The 13674-nt window shown below is 41.9% G+C and overlaps 1 protein-coding gene across 3 annotated transcripts in view; it reads right to left on the bottom strand.

The window, feature by feature from the left end:
• Nucleotides 1-8686, bottom strand: part of EGFLAM (EGF like, fibronectin type III and laminin G domains) — a 78723-nt gene extending 70037 nt beyond the window's left edge. The window contains exon 1 of one of the 3 annotated variants that reach the window (XM_085212706.1): nucleotides 8232-8686. In XM_085212706.1, coding sequence (XP_085068832.1) covers nucleotides 8232-8334 — 103 coding nt within the window. In that variant the 5' untranslated portion in view covers nucleotides 8335-8686. The remainder of the gene's footprint in view (nucleotides 1-8231) is intronic. The other 2 variants (XM_019610170.2, XM_085212707.1) reach the window with 2 other exon arrangements.
• Between the last annotated feature and the right edge of the window lie 4988 nt (nucleotides 8687-13674).

The following is a 13674-nucleotide window of genomic DNA, read 5'->3' as shown; positions in this document are numbered from 1 at the left end:
TCTACTCTGCCCTGGTGAGGCCAGTGTGGAGTACTGTGTCCAGTTCTGGGCTCCCCAGTACAAGAAGAACAGGGAACTGCTGGAGAGAGTCCAGCAGAGGGCCATGAAGATGATCAAGGGCCTGGAACATCTCCCTTACGAGGAAAGGCTGAGTGACCTTTGTCTGTTCTCCTAGGGAAAAAAAGATGGAGAGGGGATCTGACTAATGATTATAAATATCAGAAGAGAGGTGGGAGGCAAATGGATGAGACCAAGATCCTCTTTGTGGTGTGTAGTGATAGGGCAAGGAGCAATGGGCTAAAACTTGAACATAAGAAGTTCCATGCTAACATGCAGAAGAACTTCTTTATGGTAAGGTGACCAAGCACTGGAGCAGGTTGCCCAGAGAGGTTATGGAATCTCCTTCTATGGAGATATTTGAGACATGTCTGGGTGCCTTCCTGTCTGACCTAGCAGAGGGGTTGGGCCCAATGATCTCTTGAGGTCCCTTTCAACCCCTGAGATTTTGTGATTCTGTTATTCTGTGAATGAGAATGTCCACATAGCCAATATCTAATACTCCCAAATCTTCTAAAGTCCTATTCTATTAGTACAGAGTGCTACATCAGTGGCTTTCACAGCCTTATCCATAACCTGGTCCTTTGGCCCCAACCCTTACCAGGGTAGCTGCCTTACATGAGGAGCCAATCCCTTCTGTTGGTGTCAGTTGGTTAAATGGCTCTTTCATTGCACTTTTCTGTTATTTTAGGTGTTGCTGAGTTCTTTGCCCAAGAGTACCTTTCTTCCTGTAGCATTTTGAATGTTTTGTCCTTCATCTTTCCTGTAATCATTATGACTTACTAGTCCAAGGCAAATTACTAAAACTTTCTCATCTTATGCTACCAAAAAATGTCCACTAGTACAATGAAACACTCGCAGCTCTTGACTTCACCGTACTGTAGTGCTGCCAATGTTAACTGATTGAGATTAAAACAGTAGCAGTCTGCAAAAGAACAGTTCATGCAGGAATGGGAACATGAGCTAAAGATGCCAGAAGGACACTGGTCTCTGTGCACGGATAGAACACCAGCTGCAATACCACATATTGGTATTATAGTTATTGCCATAAAGTGCTTGCTTATTTTCAGAAATTATATTGCTTTCCTTTTTGTGATTATCTAGAAAGTAGAATACAAAACTAAGTTAACATTTTGGTTCCAAGTAACAAATATTGGCTTCTGCTATCTGTAAATCATAAATGTTTTAGTTCTAGACACTTGTTTTCAATCACTTGCAGGTTGATATGTTTTGTTCATATCTAAAATGATCTTCTAGTTGAAATTTCTCATGCATGTAAGAATTTAACTTGCGTGAGATTCTCTATAGTCTTTGCCTTTATGACTTTTTCAAAAGATTTTTGAACTCAGCAACTCAAAACTTACTTTGGTTAAAACTTTATACGCACAACAATTCTTCTGACATGTTAGAAGAATTGGAATAATTTCTGTATTTGAAAGCAGCATGTTCAACATTCACAACATACACATTTTGAACTGCAAGTTCCAAATGCGCACAGATGTTGATACTTGACTGAACCATCATTTTTGTAGGTATCAATAATTTTAATGATTTTAAAAATGAAGAGAAGTGTGAGGAACAATTCAGCTTGAGATCCTTCCATCTTGGACATGTCTCTCTGTCAACTACACCAACCTGACTATCATCTGCACACACTGGGAAACTGAGAACCACTCAGTGTCCCATTTCAGAACTATTGCTTGTAATATGACTTTTACCAGCACTACTTAAAAAGAGTGTATTAACAACAAGGTAAATTGAAAATTAGCCTGGAAACGCTTGATACGTGGATCACATAAAGCCAGAACACAGTAACAACTTGACACAGTTCTTCTCTTCTAGATCTAAATGTTATTTGGGATAACTTTTGGCAATGCTTGAATGAAAGATCTTTTTAAGGAAACAAAGCCCGTATCTTTTGACTATGTAATTAAATGTCCATCAAGACACTAACAGAAGAAATGGCTTCTACCACAACCGAATAGCTGTATTCTTCCTTTTGGATAAAATGCTCCCTGGGACAATATTGCACAGATTTCTCTTTAATTTGAAGCCAAAATCTTCAAGAACATTCCTCATGGGCAGCCCCTGCTCCTACATTTTATTACAGGGCATTCAGTAGAAGAGATGGTGCGAACCTGACTACGCACTTCTCACCTGCAGGGTTTTATGGATCACTGCATCATTAGCTGGTTTGAGTTAGGTAACTGGTCTGAGGTAGCTTTCCCCCTAAGCCTCCAATCTTCAGAGGCTTATGCTCTTCTGAAGTAGTTACTCTCAAAGATGAATTCTGCTGTGCTTGTTCTCAGCTCAGAAGCTCTGAAAAGTCTGAAAAAATAACCTTCATCTTCTTTTCTTGTGGCCTGGATATTCACAGCTGGGAGTTATGAAGACTTTGTTTTATACGAAAGAATTAATTTGGGTTTTAGGTGCAAGTATGGTTGAAAATTAAAAATAGAAAGAAATCAACCCTTCCATGTTCTTAGCCATAAGTATTTCCGTTCAGTTGAAATTAACTGTGAAGAACAGGTTTTTGCTTTTGTTTGTTTGTTTGCTTTCTCCCAGATAAGTCATTTGTTTGCATAGAATAAATAAAATAGGAAATTTGATTCAGGATCACATAGTCAACTTAGTCTCCTGCATGCCTGTTGTTTAGAAAGTCTTTTATCACGTGATCACAGATCATTGCTGCACATTCACTACAAATATGCGTTGAAACTGTACATTTATTAGTGCATGAAATAAACAAATTATTAACCAGATTAATCTGGTCTGACTCAAGTCAAACAAACGTAAGATTGAGCACTGAGATGTTCAATCTGAGGAATGAGAAACTCCCAGGTATACTCTCAGCTAACTGATTAGTTTGCAGAGCACTGAAGAGATCTCATACACTGAAATATTCTGTATTAAAGCAGGATATTCTTCTGCTCCTCAGAATCTCTGAGATGACTAGTATTCAGAATTTTTGCCATTACATTTAACCTTAAGAATCTTCCAGAAAAAAAGAGCTTTTTTTCTGCAAGGCACTCTAGAAGACAAGGAGTCGCTCATATACATATTATTAATAAGGTAACGCCTACCAGCCTTGACTAAAAAGGGGGTTCAGCTATGCTGAGTAGCTAGAAGTCCTCTCAATCCTCTTACAATCTTCTGTGGCATGATTGGAGAAGAATAAAAGTGCAAAACCCCTCCATTTTTTAAAATGGGAAGCCTGCTAAGAATGACTGGCAAACCCTCAAAGCCTCTGACAGCCTCAGGACAGTATGATTTCCCAAGGCTCGTCCTAATGCCTTAACTCCAACATCACTACTCTTCTACAAAGCATCACTGGGAAAACCAATCTCTGATACAGTTATAATTTCACCCATTGTTAGCACTCTAATTGTCTAATTTTGCCTTTCTCAACACTGGTGGAAGGTGGTACAGTAGTTTTGGAAGCACTCATTTACTGAAAAGTTTTCCTTTTACAAATGAAGACAGTGACTTCAGGATGGACAGAACTGAGAACACTGTGTGATGAATAAAATCATGGAATCATAGAATTGTTTGAGTTGGAAAAGACACTTAAAGGTCATGTAGTCCAACTCCCCTGAAATGAACAGGGACACCTACAGCTAGATCAGGGTGCTCAGAGCCCCATACACCTGACATTCACTTTCAGGGACAGGGCATCCACCACCTCTCTGGGCAACCAGTTCCAGTGCTTCATTACCCTTACTGCAAAAACTTTTTACTTATATATGACTTAAATCTCCCGTCTTTTGGTTTGGAACTACTTCCCAATGTCCTATCACAACACATTCTGCCAAACAGTCTGTCTCCTTCTTTCTTTCTGGCTGCCCTTTAGATACTGAACGGCCACTCTCACATTTTCCTAGAGCCTTCTCTTCTCCAGGCTGAAAAGCCCCAGTTCTATCAGGCTGTCATCGTAGGAGAGGTGTTCCATCCCCTGTATCATTTTTGTGGCCCTCCTCTGGACACATACCAACAGGCCCATGTCTCTCCTGTACTGAGGACTCCACGACGTACTTCAAAATGAGCTACTAATAGTGAGATATCAAGAAATATCTGAAGTGAAATAATTCTGTGCATTCCCTGCCAAAATTATATTTTCTTCTCTAGAGGGTATTAAAGGAATGCTGGTAGCTCCCAAAGAAACACATGTACACAAGGTGTCAGTGATACTGATCAAAGGCAGGAGCAATTACCAGAATATAAGCCCCCGCACTACAACACAAATCCAGTCAGCATAAAAATGTCCTACGGTGCTGTGACACAACTTGCACCCAAACACAGTAAACAACCAACAAATTCATACATTATTACTCCTTCTTTAAATGTATTGATGTTCAAGACATCGAACGTTATATTCTGATAGCATATGCTTTGACCTATGTCAGAAACAATAAAAGAATGATATTAATATTTATCTCCCCCCAAATATATTGTTCACAACTTCTTCATTAGTTTTAGCTCACAGATATGAACTATCTCTGCCAGCAATGCAGCCCTGGAAACAGGCATCAACCTGCTTTAGATTTATTTCTCTTCTCAAATAGGTTTTCTATTCAGCACCAGTTCAACCTTATCCTTGTACACTTTACAGGCAAGATTTCTTAAGACAGTGACTTAAAATTCATTCTAATGTTGCTCCAAAATTTGTAATAATCAAAACAACAAAACAGAAACTCTTCCCAAAGGCAGCTGCATTTTCCATATATGTAGACTGGATTGTCAAGGTACCTTGACCTATTTTGATCTAAATAGGTCTAGCTTTTCAAAAGCATTCCACATCCAGCAGCTTTTATTATAGCCAGATTGTCTAAAGAATTCTACTACTGCAGGTCCAAGTCCTTTGGAAAAAAAATCATTTACTGTAGTGCTGACCTGGGAGCTAGGCTCTTGAAAATCTGACCCTGATATGGAATATCACAATCTTGTACAGTCTCCTTCAGACTTTAACACGCCTGCTTTTCCTGCATTTGCAGAGCTAGTCAGTGACATCTACCATTATGGGAAACTGACATAAGATAGGAAATTTTTAGCCCAGTTCTTTGTTTACACTCATCAAGAAATGTAATAATAATAATAAATCCCAAAGCATCAGAAAATAATATCTGATTTTCTCCATGCAGTCCAACTCAAGTTAAATATTTTATGGGGCTTTGGAATTTTACACTGTGATACCAAAAAAATAAAATCACGGCATAGTACAACAAGTTCATGCCATGAATAATGAATATCCATGAGAAATCAGCTGCCAGTTTTTTTCCATTATAATTCCCTAAAATCATAGAATTATTAAAATTCAATGATATGTTTATATCAATAGCAGTGTTACACACTGAAGACCAGCTTTACCCTTTCCAGTCCAAGTTGACTGATTCTTGAAGCAGAAGTAGCAAAAAGCTTTTGCAGAAGGCAAAAGCAAAAGAAAACAAACAAACAAACAAACAAAAACCAAAAAACAACAACAACAAAAAAACAGTATAAGTGCCAGCTTCAGGGAGAACAAGATTTAGAGAATCCCCACCTAATCTGCTCCCAACTACGCTATTCATCACACGGTGTCTAAGGATTTGTTTTAAGCCCTTCCCAAAGTATCTGGCATCCCATTTCCTTGTCTGCAGTGAATGAATCTTGTAACTGTAAATAAACACTCAAATGAGTTTAACAGTCACCAGGATGTTATGAATTTGAGCACAACAGCCTTTTTCCTGAAATTTAACAAACTGCATTTGTGGCAATGTTGCTATGTATTTTATTCTTAACTTCACTAATACATTTCTGACTCTACTGCTTTCTGCAAGATTGGCCTTTGTAAGGTGAGCCCTTACAAAAAATAGAAGTGTATTTGACTATCTCTTGTGACACAAGAGAACTGCTGACCAGCTCGTTATTGAAGACGAACCAGTTTTATTGCATCTCTCAGTGAGACTTTTGTCTTCCACCTCAGATACTGCTTCTGTACAAGACCCACTTCCACCACTGTTAAAAAGGCAAAGTGAAAGCTGAATAAGAAACACACCAAACTTAAAGAACTTTTTATCTTATCTCTTCTTCATCCACTGCTTTGGGATGAGCAAATAAATCACAGCTCCGTCTTGCACTTAGCCATCCGGCAAATGATCAGCAGCAGGAAGAAGACAGAGACGTGAGATACCTCGATACCTTGATACACATGTGCTCAGTGCGTCAATAATAATGCAACCCAGCTGTAGGGCTCAAGGAATCCTGTACATCCAATAGCCTGTGGGAGGATGTAAATGAAGTACCGCTGCACTGTGGAAGGCTTTCCTCTTCAAATCTTGCTACAAGAGGATTTTCAGATGTTTACACAGATTCTGAAAAAACTGTTTCCAGATAAAACTGGTTACTTCATACATAGAAAAAGAAATAGAAATCAAATGCTTGAATCAATCAGTACATATGAAGTAACATATATATATATATATACATGGACCTAACAAAAGTAAGGTGCACACAACGTCAGTGTGTTAAATTAATCTCCTCCACAAAACCATAAGTAATTTGTTTCCAAGCTCTAAAACAGTTTAATGCATAGGTCTACGTTTCTACTAGTACTATTCAACTGTGCAAGTTGGACTAGTATGTTAGCATAAAAACAATTTTTAAATTATTTGAAAGTCTTTAAATATAGTTTACACTTTTCCATGTCCAGCTTCACAAACAGTACTTTAATACAAGCTGCTAATCATCTCACTGCTAATCAAACTACCTTCCACCTAATTTTCTCAAGTACTTAATGGTGGCTATTATGACAACCAAGGATCATGGGACTAGATCCCTAAGAGACAAGGTCAGACCAGTAAAATTAGCCATCTGTCCAGTAAGAGCTTTAAGATCAGGCTGTATTTAAGTATTAAGTTTCCAGCTGCACTGGCATATTGTTGTGTTTGTTGGTTTTATTTCACAAGAGCAAGAGAATGCACAGCACTGATTCTGAAAAGAAAGAAAGAAAGAAAGAAAGAAAGAAAGAAAGAAAGAAAGAAAGAAAGAAAGAAAGAAAGAAAGAAAGAAAGAAAGAAAGAAAGAAAGAAAGAAAGAAAAGAAGAAAAGAGAAAGAAAGAGAGAAAGAAAGAGAGAAAGGGAGAAAGGAAGAAAGGAAGAAAGGAAGAAAGAGAAAGAAAGAGAAAGAAAGAGAAATAACAGCAACATAGAATGCAAATGGGTTTGATTCTGTGATTTTGTCAGCTGAGGCAAAATTTACTAAACTTCTTAAATTTCCCGCTGATCTGATCCTGGTAAAATCAGTAATAAGAATCAGCACTGACCCCAAAGACTGCACTATAATCTCCAACTTTGAGACCTTTTGGAGCATCAGCATTTTCCCTAAGCACCACCATTTCTGAGTATGCAGAATGTCTGATTTCACCACACTCCATGTCCCATCTCAGTGTTTACATATCGCCTCACTGTTTCACAGTCTGCAGACTGCAGGGGCTACAAATGTGGCTCAGAGCCCAGGCTTTGAGCTTTCGAACTCTAAGGACTACAATGATTAAAGTGCACAATCCTTTTGACACCAGTCGGAACTCCCTGGGTGGGTCACAGTAAGCCCTCGGCCAGAGAGGCAGCATCATGAAGAACCCAATGACACACTCGATACATAATAAGGTACAGAATACAGCTTTCTGATGAAATTATTGCTTCCCCTGCTATTTTCTCTCGCATGTCTTTGTCGCACACACACTTTCTCTACCACAGTCCCTGCCATAGCCAGAGCACAGACCCGCAGCCAGGAAGGCAGCACTGGGCTACCGCCTCCCACCTCTGCACACAGGTTGAGAGCTCCGGCTAACACGAGCAGCGTTTACCTCATGGCTTCAGCCGGCTCTCGGTCAGTAAACTGAGTTGTCGTACGGAAAATAATAGAGAGAAGGGGTTTCACGCTGATCCTGCCGCTTCCCCGATGGGGAGGGCAGGTCGCGGAGCAGGACGAGGCTCGGGGCAGCACTCCGGCTTCTCCCAGTGCTCGGAGTCGCCCGAGTGGAGGCTTCTACCCGGCCCGATGGAAGGGTGCTCCACGGAACGCCAGTTGTAAAGGGACCCGAAACTTCGCGGAGCGCTCAAGGCGGAGCTCTCGGAGCTCTCGGAGCAGGATGTCTCCCTAAGCGAGCACCCGCCGCATCCCCGGCGGGGATCCCTACCTTGCCGCCGGGGGATGTTCCTCCGTGGCGCGGCCGTGCAGCCGATGCACGAAGCCAGCAGCAGCAGCAGCGAGGCAAGGCGACAGCGGTCCGGCACCTCCATGTGCTCCGCTTTCCCCCGCTGCCCGGGCCGGGGGCCGAGGCCGGCGTCCCCTCTGCGCGGCAGCCGGGCGGGGAGCAGGGCCGTGAGGGCGCGGCGCGCAGCGGACGGGCTTTTACCCTCGTCGGGGAGCAGGGCCGAGAAGGGAAGCGGGGGAGGAGGAGGCCGGGGCCGGCTCTTTGATAGGATTACAGCCGCTCCCGGGGTGGGCGGCGGCGCGGGGCTCGGCTCGCACCTCCCCGCGGGACGACGTCGATCCGCGGCCCCGAGAGCTCCGAGCTCCCGAGCCCCGCGACACCACGGTGCCGTCCCTCGCCCGGCGCCCCGCGGGGACACGCGGAACCCCGCCCCTGAGCCTGGGATGTCCTCGGCCCTCTGCCCTCCTCCGAGACCCCGGCTTGGCTGCTCGTCGTTCCGGAGGTCCGCTGTCGCTTAGGGTTTCTGCCCGGATTCCCTGCGAGGGATGGGGTTGAAGGGGTAGCCGAGTAGTGGAGCAAGATAAGGGGAGGATTCGGTGAGGAAGTTGTTGTTGAGGTAAGAAGATAAATTAAGTTTAATCCCCCCAGATGGAGGCTGAGACCTATCCCAGCCACTCAGACTAATATAGACACTCGATGGAGATTAGGGGGGATGAAGTGAGGAAGGCAAGAGGAAGTCATGGAGTCTGAAGATCCAGGGGGAAAAAACAGGAGAAATTGAGCAGTCAGAGCATCTCTTTGGAGCAATACTGTTCATGGGACAAAAACCCAAAACCATTTGTTCCAGTAAATCTTTTTTGGACACTTGACAAATAGAGGAAGTTGCAAGAAACTTTGCCTTAGGCAGATGTAGGATTATCTGCCCTCTGCTTTAGGTCTCATCCTAATCTTCGTTAGTTTAAACCCTGAAACATCAGAGTTGTTAGGTCTTGAGGGTTTGTGTAGGCTTTGTTTTTGAAATGAACTTGAGTTATTTGTTTTGCTCTTCACTTTGATAACTCTGATTAGTTTGGGTGTCCATATAAATTATGCATATTCATTCAGTCTCTTTCTGAACATTATTCAATTCATAACACTAATACTTTGTTTAGTGAGTTCCAGGCTCTAATTTGGTGACATAGGGTGGGAAGAGGGAGAGGGAAAATGTGAGAGATTGGAAGAAAAGCTGTCTTTCTGCAGGAATAATGCTGAGAAGGAAAAGAAGAAAAGCTGTAACGTTTCAGGGTATGAGAAAAGACAAGGAAACAGTGATGAAGCCCTTTTGGACAAAACATCAGAGAAAAGGAGTTGGAGCACATGTCCTTTAAAAACTCCATGAGAGCTTCAAGAAGTTGTTTGAGGGGGAAATCAAAGTTTGAGGGGGAAATCACCACCAGAGGTGGTGGAGAGGACATCTCCTGCCTACTCCAGGGATGAGGCAGGGAGACAGAAGCCTGGTCCCCATGGAGAGCACCGTATGTGAGTTTTGGAAAGATCCCCATATGGAGAGCATGCCCAAGGCTGTAGAGACTGAAGGTGAAGAATAGCTCTGCTTGTGTTTTTGAGCCTCATGCTCTTATCAGCAAGCCTGCCTATGCAGAGGTGGAGGAATCACAGCATGTATAAAAGTGCAGGGCCCAATGGCAGGAATTCCCATTTCGTTTGCACTTCACACGAAAGAAAATGAACTCAGAACTGCACGTCTGCACAAAAGCTGCATGTGATTGCTAACTCATTGGTTAAAATGGCAAAGAGGTCATGGCAAAGGGTAAGCAGAAGTGAAGTCTGTAATGTATGTACTGCTTGAGCAATTATTTGGCATCAAAAATATTACTATGTCTACATTCCTTCTTCCTTAATCTCTCTCCTTTATTTTTGATGGTGGGCATAGGAACAGTTCATTGTCTGCTGAACATCCTCCACCAGGGAAGACTGTAAGCCAGGACACTAATTCGGGTACATCAAACTTGTGTTCAGATCAGATATTCCATCCATCCTCCCATACTGTAGGTGTGAGAGAGAATCAAGCTTCACAGATATTCTTACTGTAGGAAGCGAAGGGATACAATACAGAGCACAGAGTTTTTCTCTCATATCTCTTCTCTAAGAGTCAGCACATGGCCCATCTCAGTGCCTAAAGGAACAGGAACGCAAGAAATAATGTTCTAGGGAGCCTGGGAGGGCAGAAGAAACACTCACTCTTCTGCACGCTCAGATCCACTTTATCAGCAATATGTTCAGGTCATAAAGGAAAATGTTCAAATATGGTCATAATTTCCCTTTCATTTTTTGAAGGTCCCATGTAACATGATTTCACTATTTTTGTGAACTTCACTATGGACACATCAAGTCGTAGGACAACAACATTTTTAGCAATGACCTACACAATTATCCATTCATAACATAAATAAAAATAAATAAAGAAAAACCCTACAATTATTTTCAACATCTGATTTAACAGTAAATCCCTGAGAAAGCAATTTTATGTTAAGAAAAGATAAAACAGGATGTCAACCCAAAGGCTCTTTAGTTCAAGTATGGAATTCTTTCTCTGTGGGGAGTTAAGTGAGGTTAGCAGGCTTTTCCATTGTGATTCATGGGGGAAAAAACGTGTCTTTGTTCTAGGCCTTGTCTTCATTTGAAAGATATTTGCAATAAAAGCAGTGTATGAATTTATAGCATTTTCCAGGGAAGTTCCATATGTGGAAATATTTGGTCCAGAATAAGATTAAAAGAAAATCAGTGAAGTCTTCTGGACTAAAAATAAAGAAATGGGAGCATCTATGAAGGTATAGAAGGTTTTACTCCTTTTTAGATGTTTTCATGATGATACTGTAACTCAGTTAAGGAACTAAAGAATAATGTATGTGCATATTTTCATAATTGTGAAGTATGGATTTTTCTCTCTTCAAATGAAGTCTCAAAATTTTTGTTTTTTTTTTTCTTTGTAGTCTACAGTTTTTGAAAAGATGAATTCTAAAAATGCAACATTTTGTCTATTCAATGATAATACATTGTTGATTTTCGTTAAGTATTTTTCACGGATTTCACAGAATCATAGAATCACAGACTGGTTTAGTTTAACTTAAAGATCTCCTGGTTCCAACCTATCTGACCAGGAAGGGTTGCCACTCACCATGTCAGGCTGCCCAGGATGCCATTCTACACGTCCTTAAAGGTCTCCAGGGATGGAGCCTCCACAGTTTCTTTGGGCAACGTTTTCCAGTGCCTTTTCATCCTCTGAGGAACAAATTTCTTCCTAACATCTACTCTAAATTTCTCTTCTTTTAGTTTAAAGCCATTCCCCCTTATCACTATCAGATCATACAAAAAGTCTTATAAGCTCTCCTCAAGAACTGGAAGGCCACAATGAAGTCTCTGCAGTCTTCTCCATTGTAAACAAGCCCAGCTTCCTCAACCTTTCTTCATAGGAGAGGTGCTCCAGCATTTTGATAATCTTTGTGGCCTGCTCTAGACCCGCTTCAACCACTCCATGTATTTCCTGTGCTGAGGGCTCCAGACCTGGATGCAGGTTCCAAATGGGACCTCACAGGGGCAGAGTAAAGGGGGATGATCACCTCCTTCTCCCTACTGCCACCCCTGCTGATGCAGTCCAAGATGCAGTTGGCCTTCTGAGCTGCAAGCACACACTGCTGGCTCATGTTAAGTTTTTCATCTACCAAGATCCCCAAGTCCTTTTCTGCAGGACTGCTCTTCGTGAGTTCTCCCAGTCTGTACACATATCTGAGATTGCCTCAACCCAAGTGCCTTGGTCTTCTTGAACCTCACATGTGGGCCTGCTTTTCAAGTCTGTTCAGCTCCCTCTGAATAGCATCTCTTCCTTCTTTTGTGTCAACTACATCACTCACCTCAGCATTGTCCACAAACTTGGTATGGGTACACTCAATTCCAACATCTGTATCATTGATAAAGATGTTGAAGAGCACCAGTGTGAAGCTGCAACTCTGAGGGACACCACTCATCACTGGCCTGCACTTGAACACAGAATCATTGACTACAACCCTACAGCTATGATCATCAAACCAAGTCTTTATTCACCTTGTAGTCCAGACTTGAAATCTATACCTCTCCAAGTTAGAGATAAATGCATTGCAGAAGCCCAGGTAGATGACATCAGTTGCCCTTCCTTCAGGACTTGGGATGCATGTAGTCCAGCCCCATGGACTTGCACATTGCATATTCTGTCTCATAAGTTAGTCTCTGATTTGCTCTGTTATAATGAGACAGATAGGCCTCTCTTAACTCCAGCCTAGAAGTTCAGAGATGTGAGAGGCATGGAAAACATGATTGCTGGTGAAATCTGAGGCCAAAGAACTTGTTGAGTTCCTCAGCCATCTCCATGTCTGTTGAAGCCAGTTCTCCCTTCTCATTTATCAAAGGAAGTATACTCTCCTTTGCCTGTCTCATCAGTGTACCTTCTTTTTATTTTTCACACCCTTCACCAAGTTTGGTTCCATCTGCACTTTGTCTTTACTGATCACATTTCTGAATATCCAGACAGTATTCCTGTATTCTTCCTAGGCTGCTTGTTCCTGCTTCCACCTCCTGAACTGTTTGTACAGTTGTATAATTTCATCTTTCCCTTCTTTTGATCAGGACATCCTTACTCAGCCATGCTAGTTTCTTGCCTCCTCTGCTTGATTTCTTATGGTTTGGATGAAGAGCTCTAATGCTCTCAGAAAAGTATTCTTAAAGAGCTGCCAGCTCTGTTCTGTTTCTGTGTCCTTAAGGATCGTTTCTGAGTGGATCTCATCCATTAATTTCTTAAACCTGAAGTTTGCTCTCCTGAAGTTAAAGATCCTGCCTCTGCTCTTTGCTAGGCCCATATTCCTCGAGATCATGAACTCAGCTAGAATATGGTCATTCAGTCCAAACTGCCTCTGATCTTAACCTCTTTCATGATCTCCTCCACATTGGTGAGCATTAGGTCTGGTAATGCTTCACCTCTGATTGGTCTGTCCAGTACCTGGAGCAGGAAGTGCATAAAAGAAGGGCATAAAGTTCTCAGAGACTGCAGGAAACATTCAGCATGTACACACTGTCTCTTGGACTACAAAAATGATAGGAAATGTCAAAGGATAACCTAAAACAAGCAGGGCATCATTGTTGCAGTTTCTGCTTGTAGGTAACCTAGTCAATTATCTCATAGTTCTTCCTGCAGCTTATCTCTCTCTCTCTCTCTCTCTCTCTCTCTCTCTCTCTCCCCTCCTCCCCCCCGTCTACCTACCTATCTATCTATATTTTTACTTTTACTCCATCCTGATTAAATTTGAAGAAAGTTGTGTTGGAACCTCTCCAGTAAAACTCTCTGAGGGTACCAAAATCCAAGCAGAACTTATTAATAGTATTTGCATAGAAATTTCAA

Source organism: Meleagris gallopavo, chromosome Z (assembly GCF_905368555.1).
Source record: "Meleagris gallopavo chromosome Z, MGAL_WU_HG_1.1, whole genome shotgun sequence".
NCBI lineage: Eukaryota > Metazoa > Chordata > Aves > Galliformes > Phasianidae > Meleagris > Meleagris gallopavo.
Note: the sequence above shows the minus strand (reverse complement) of the source record. Positions and strands in the feature narration are given on the sequence as shown.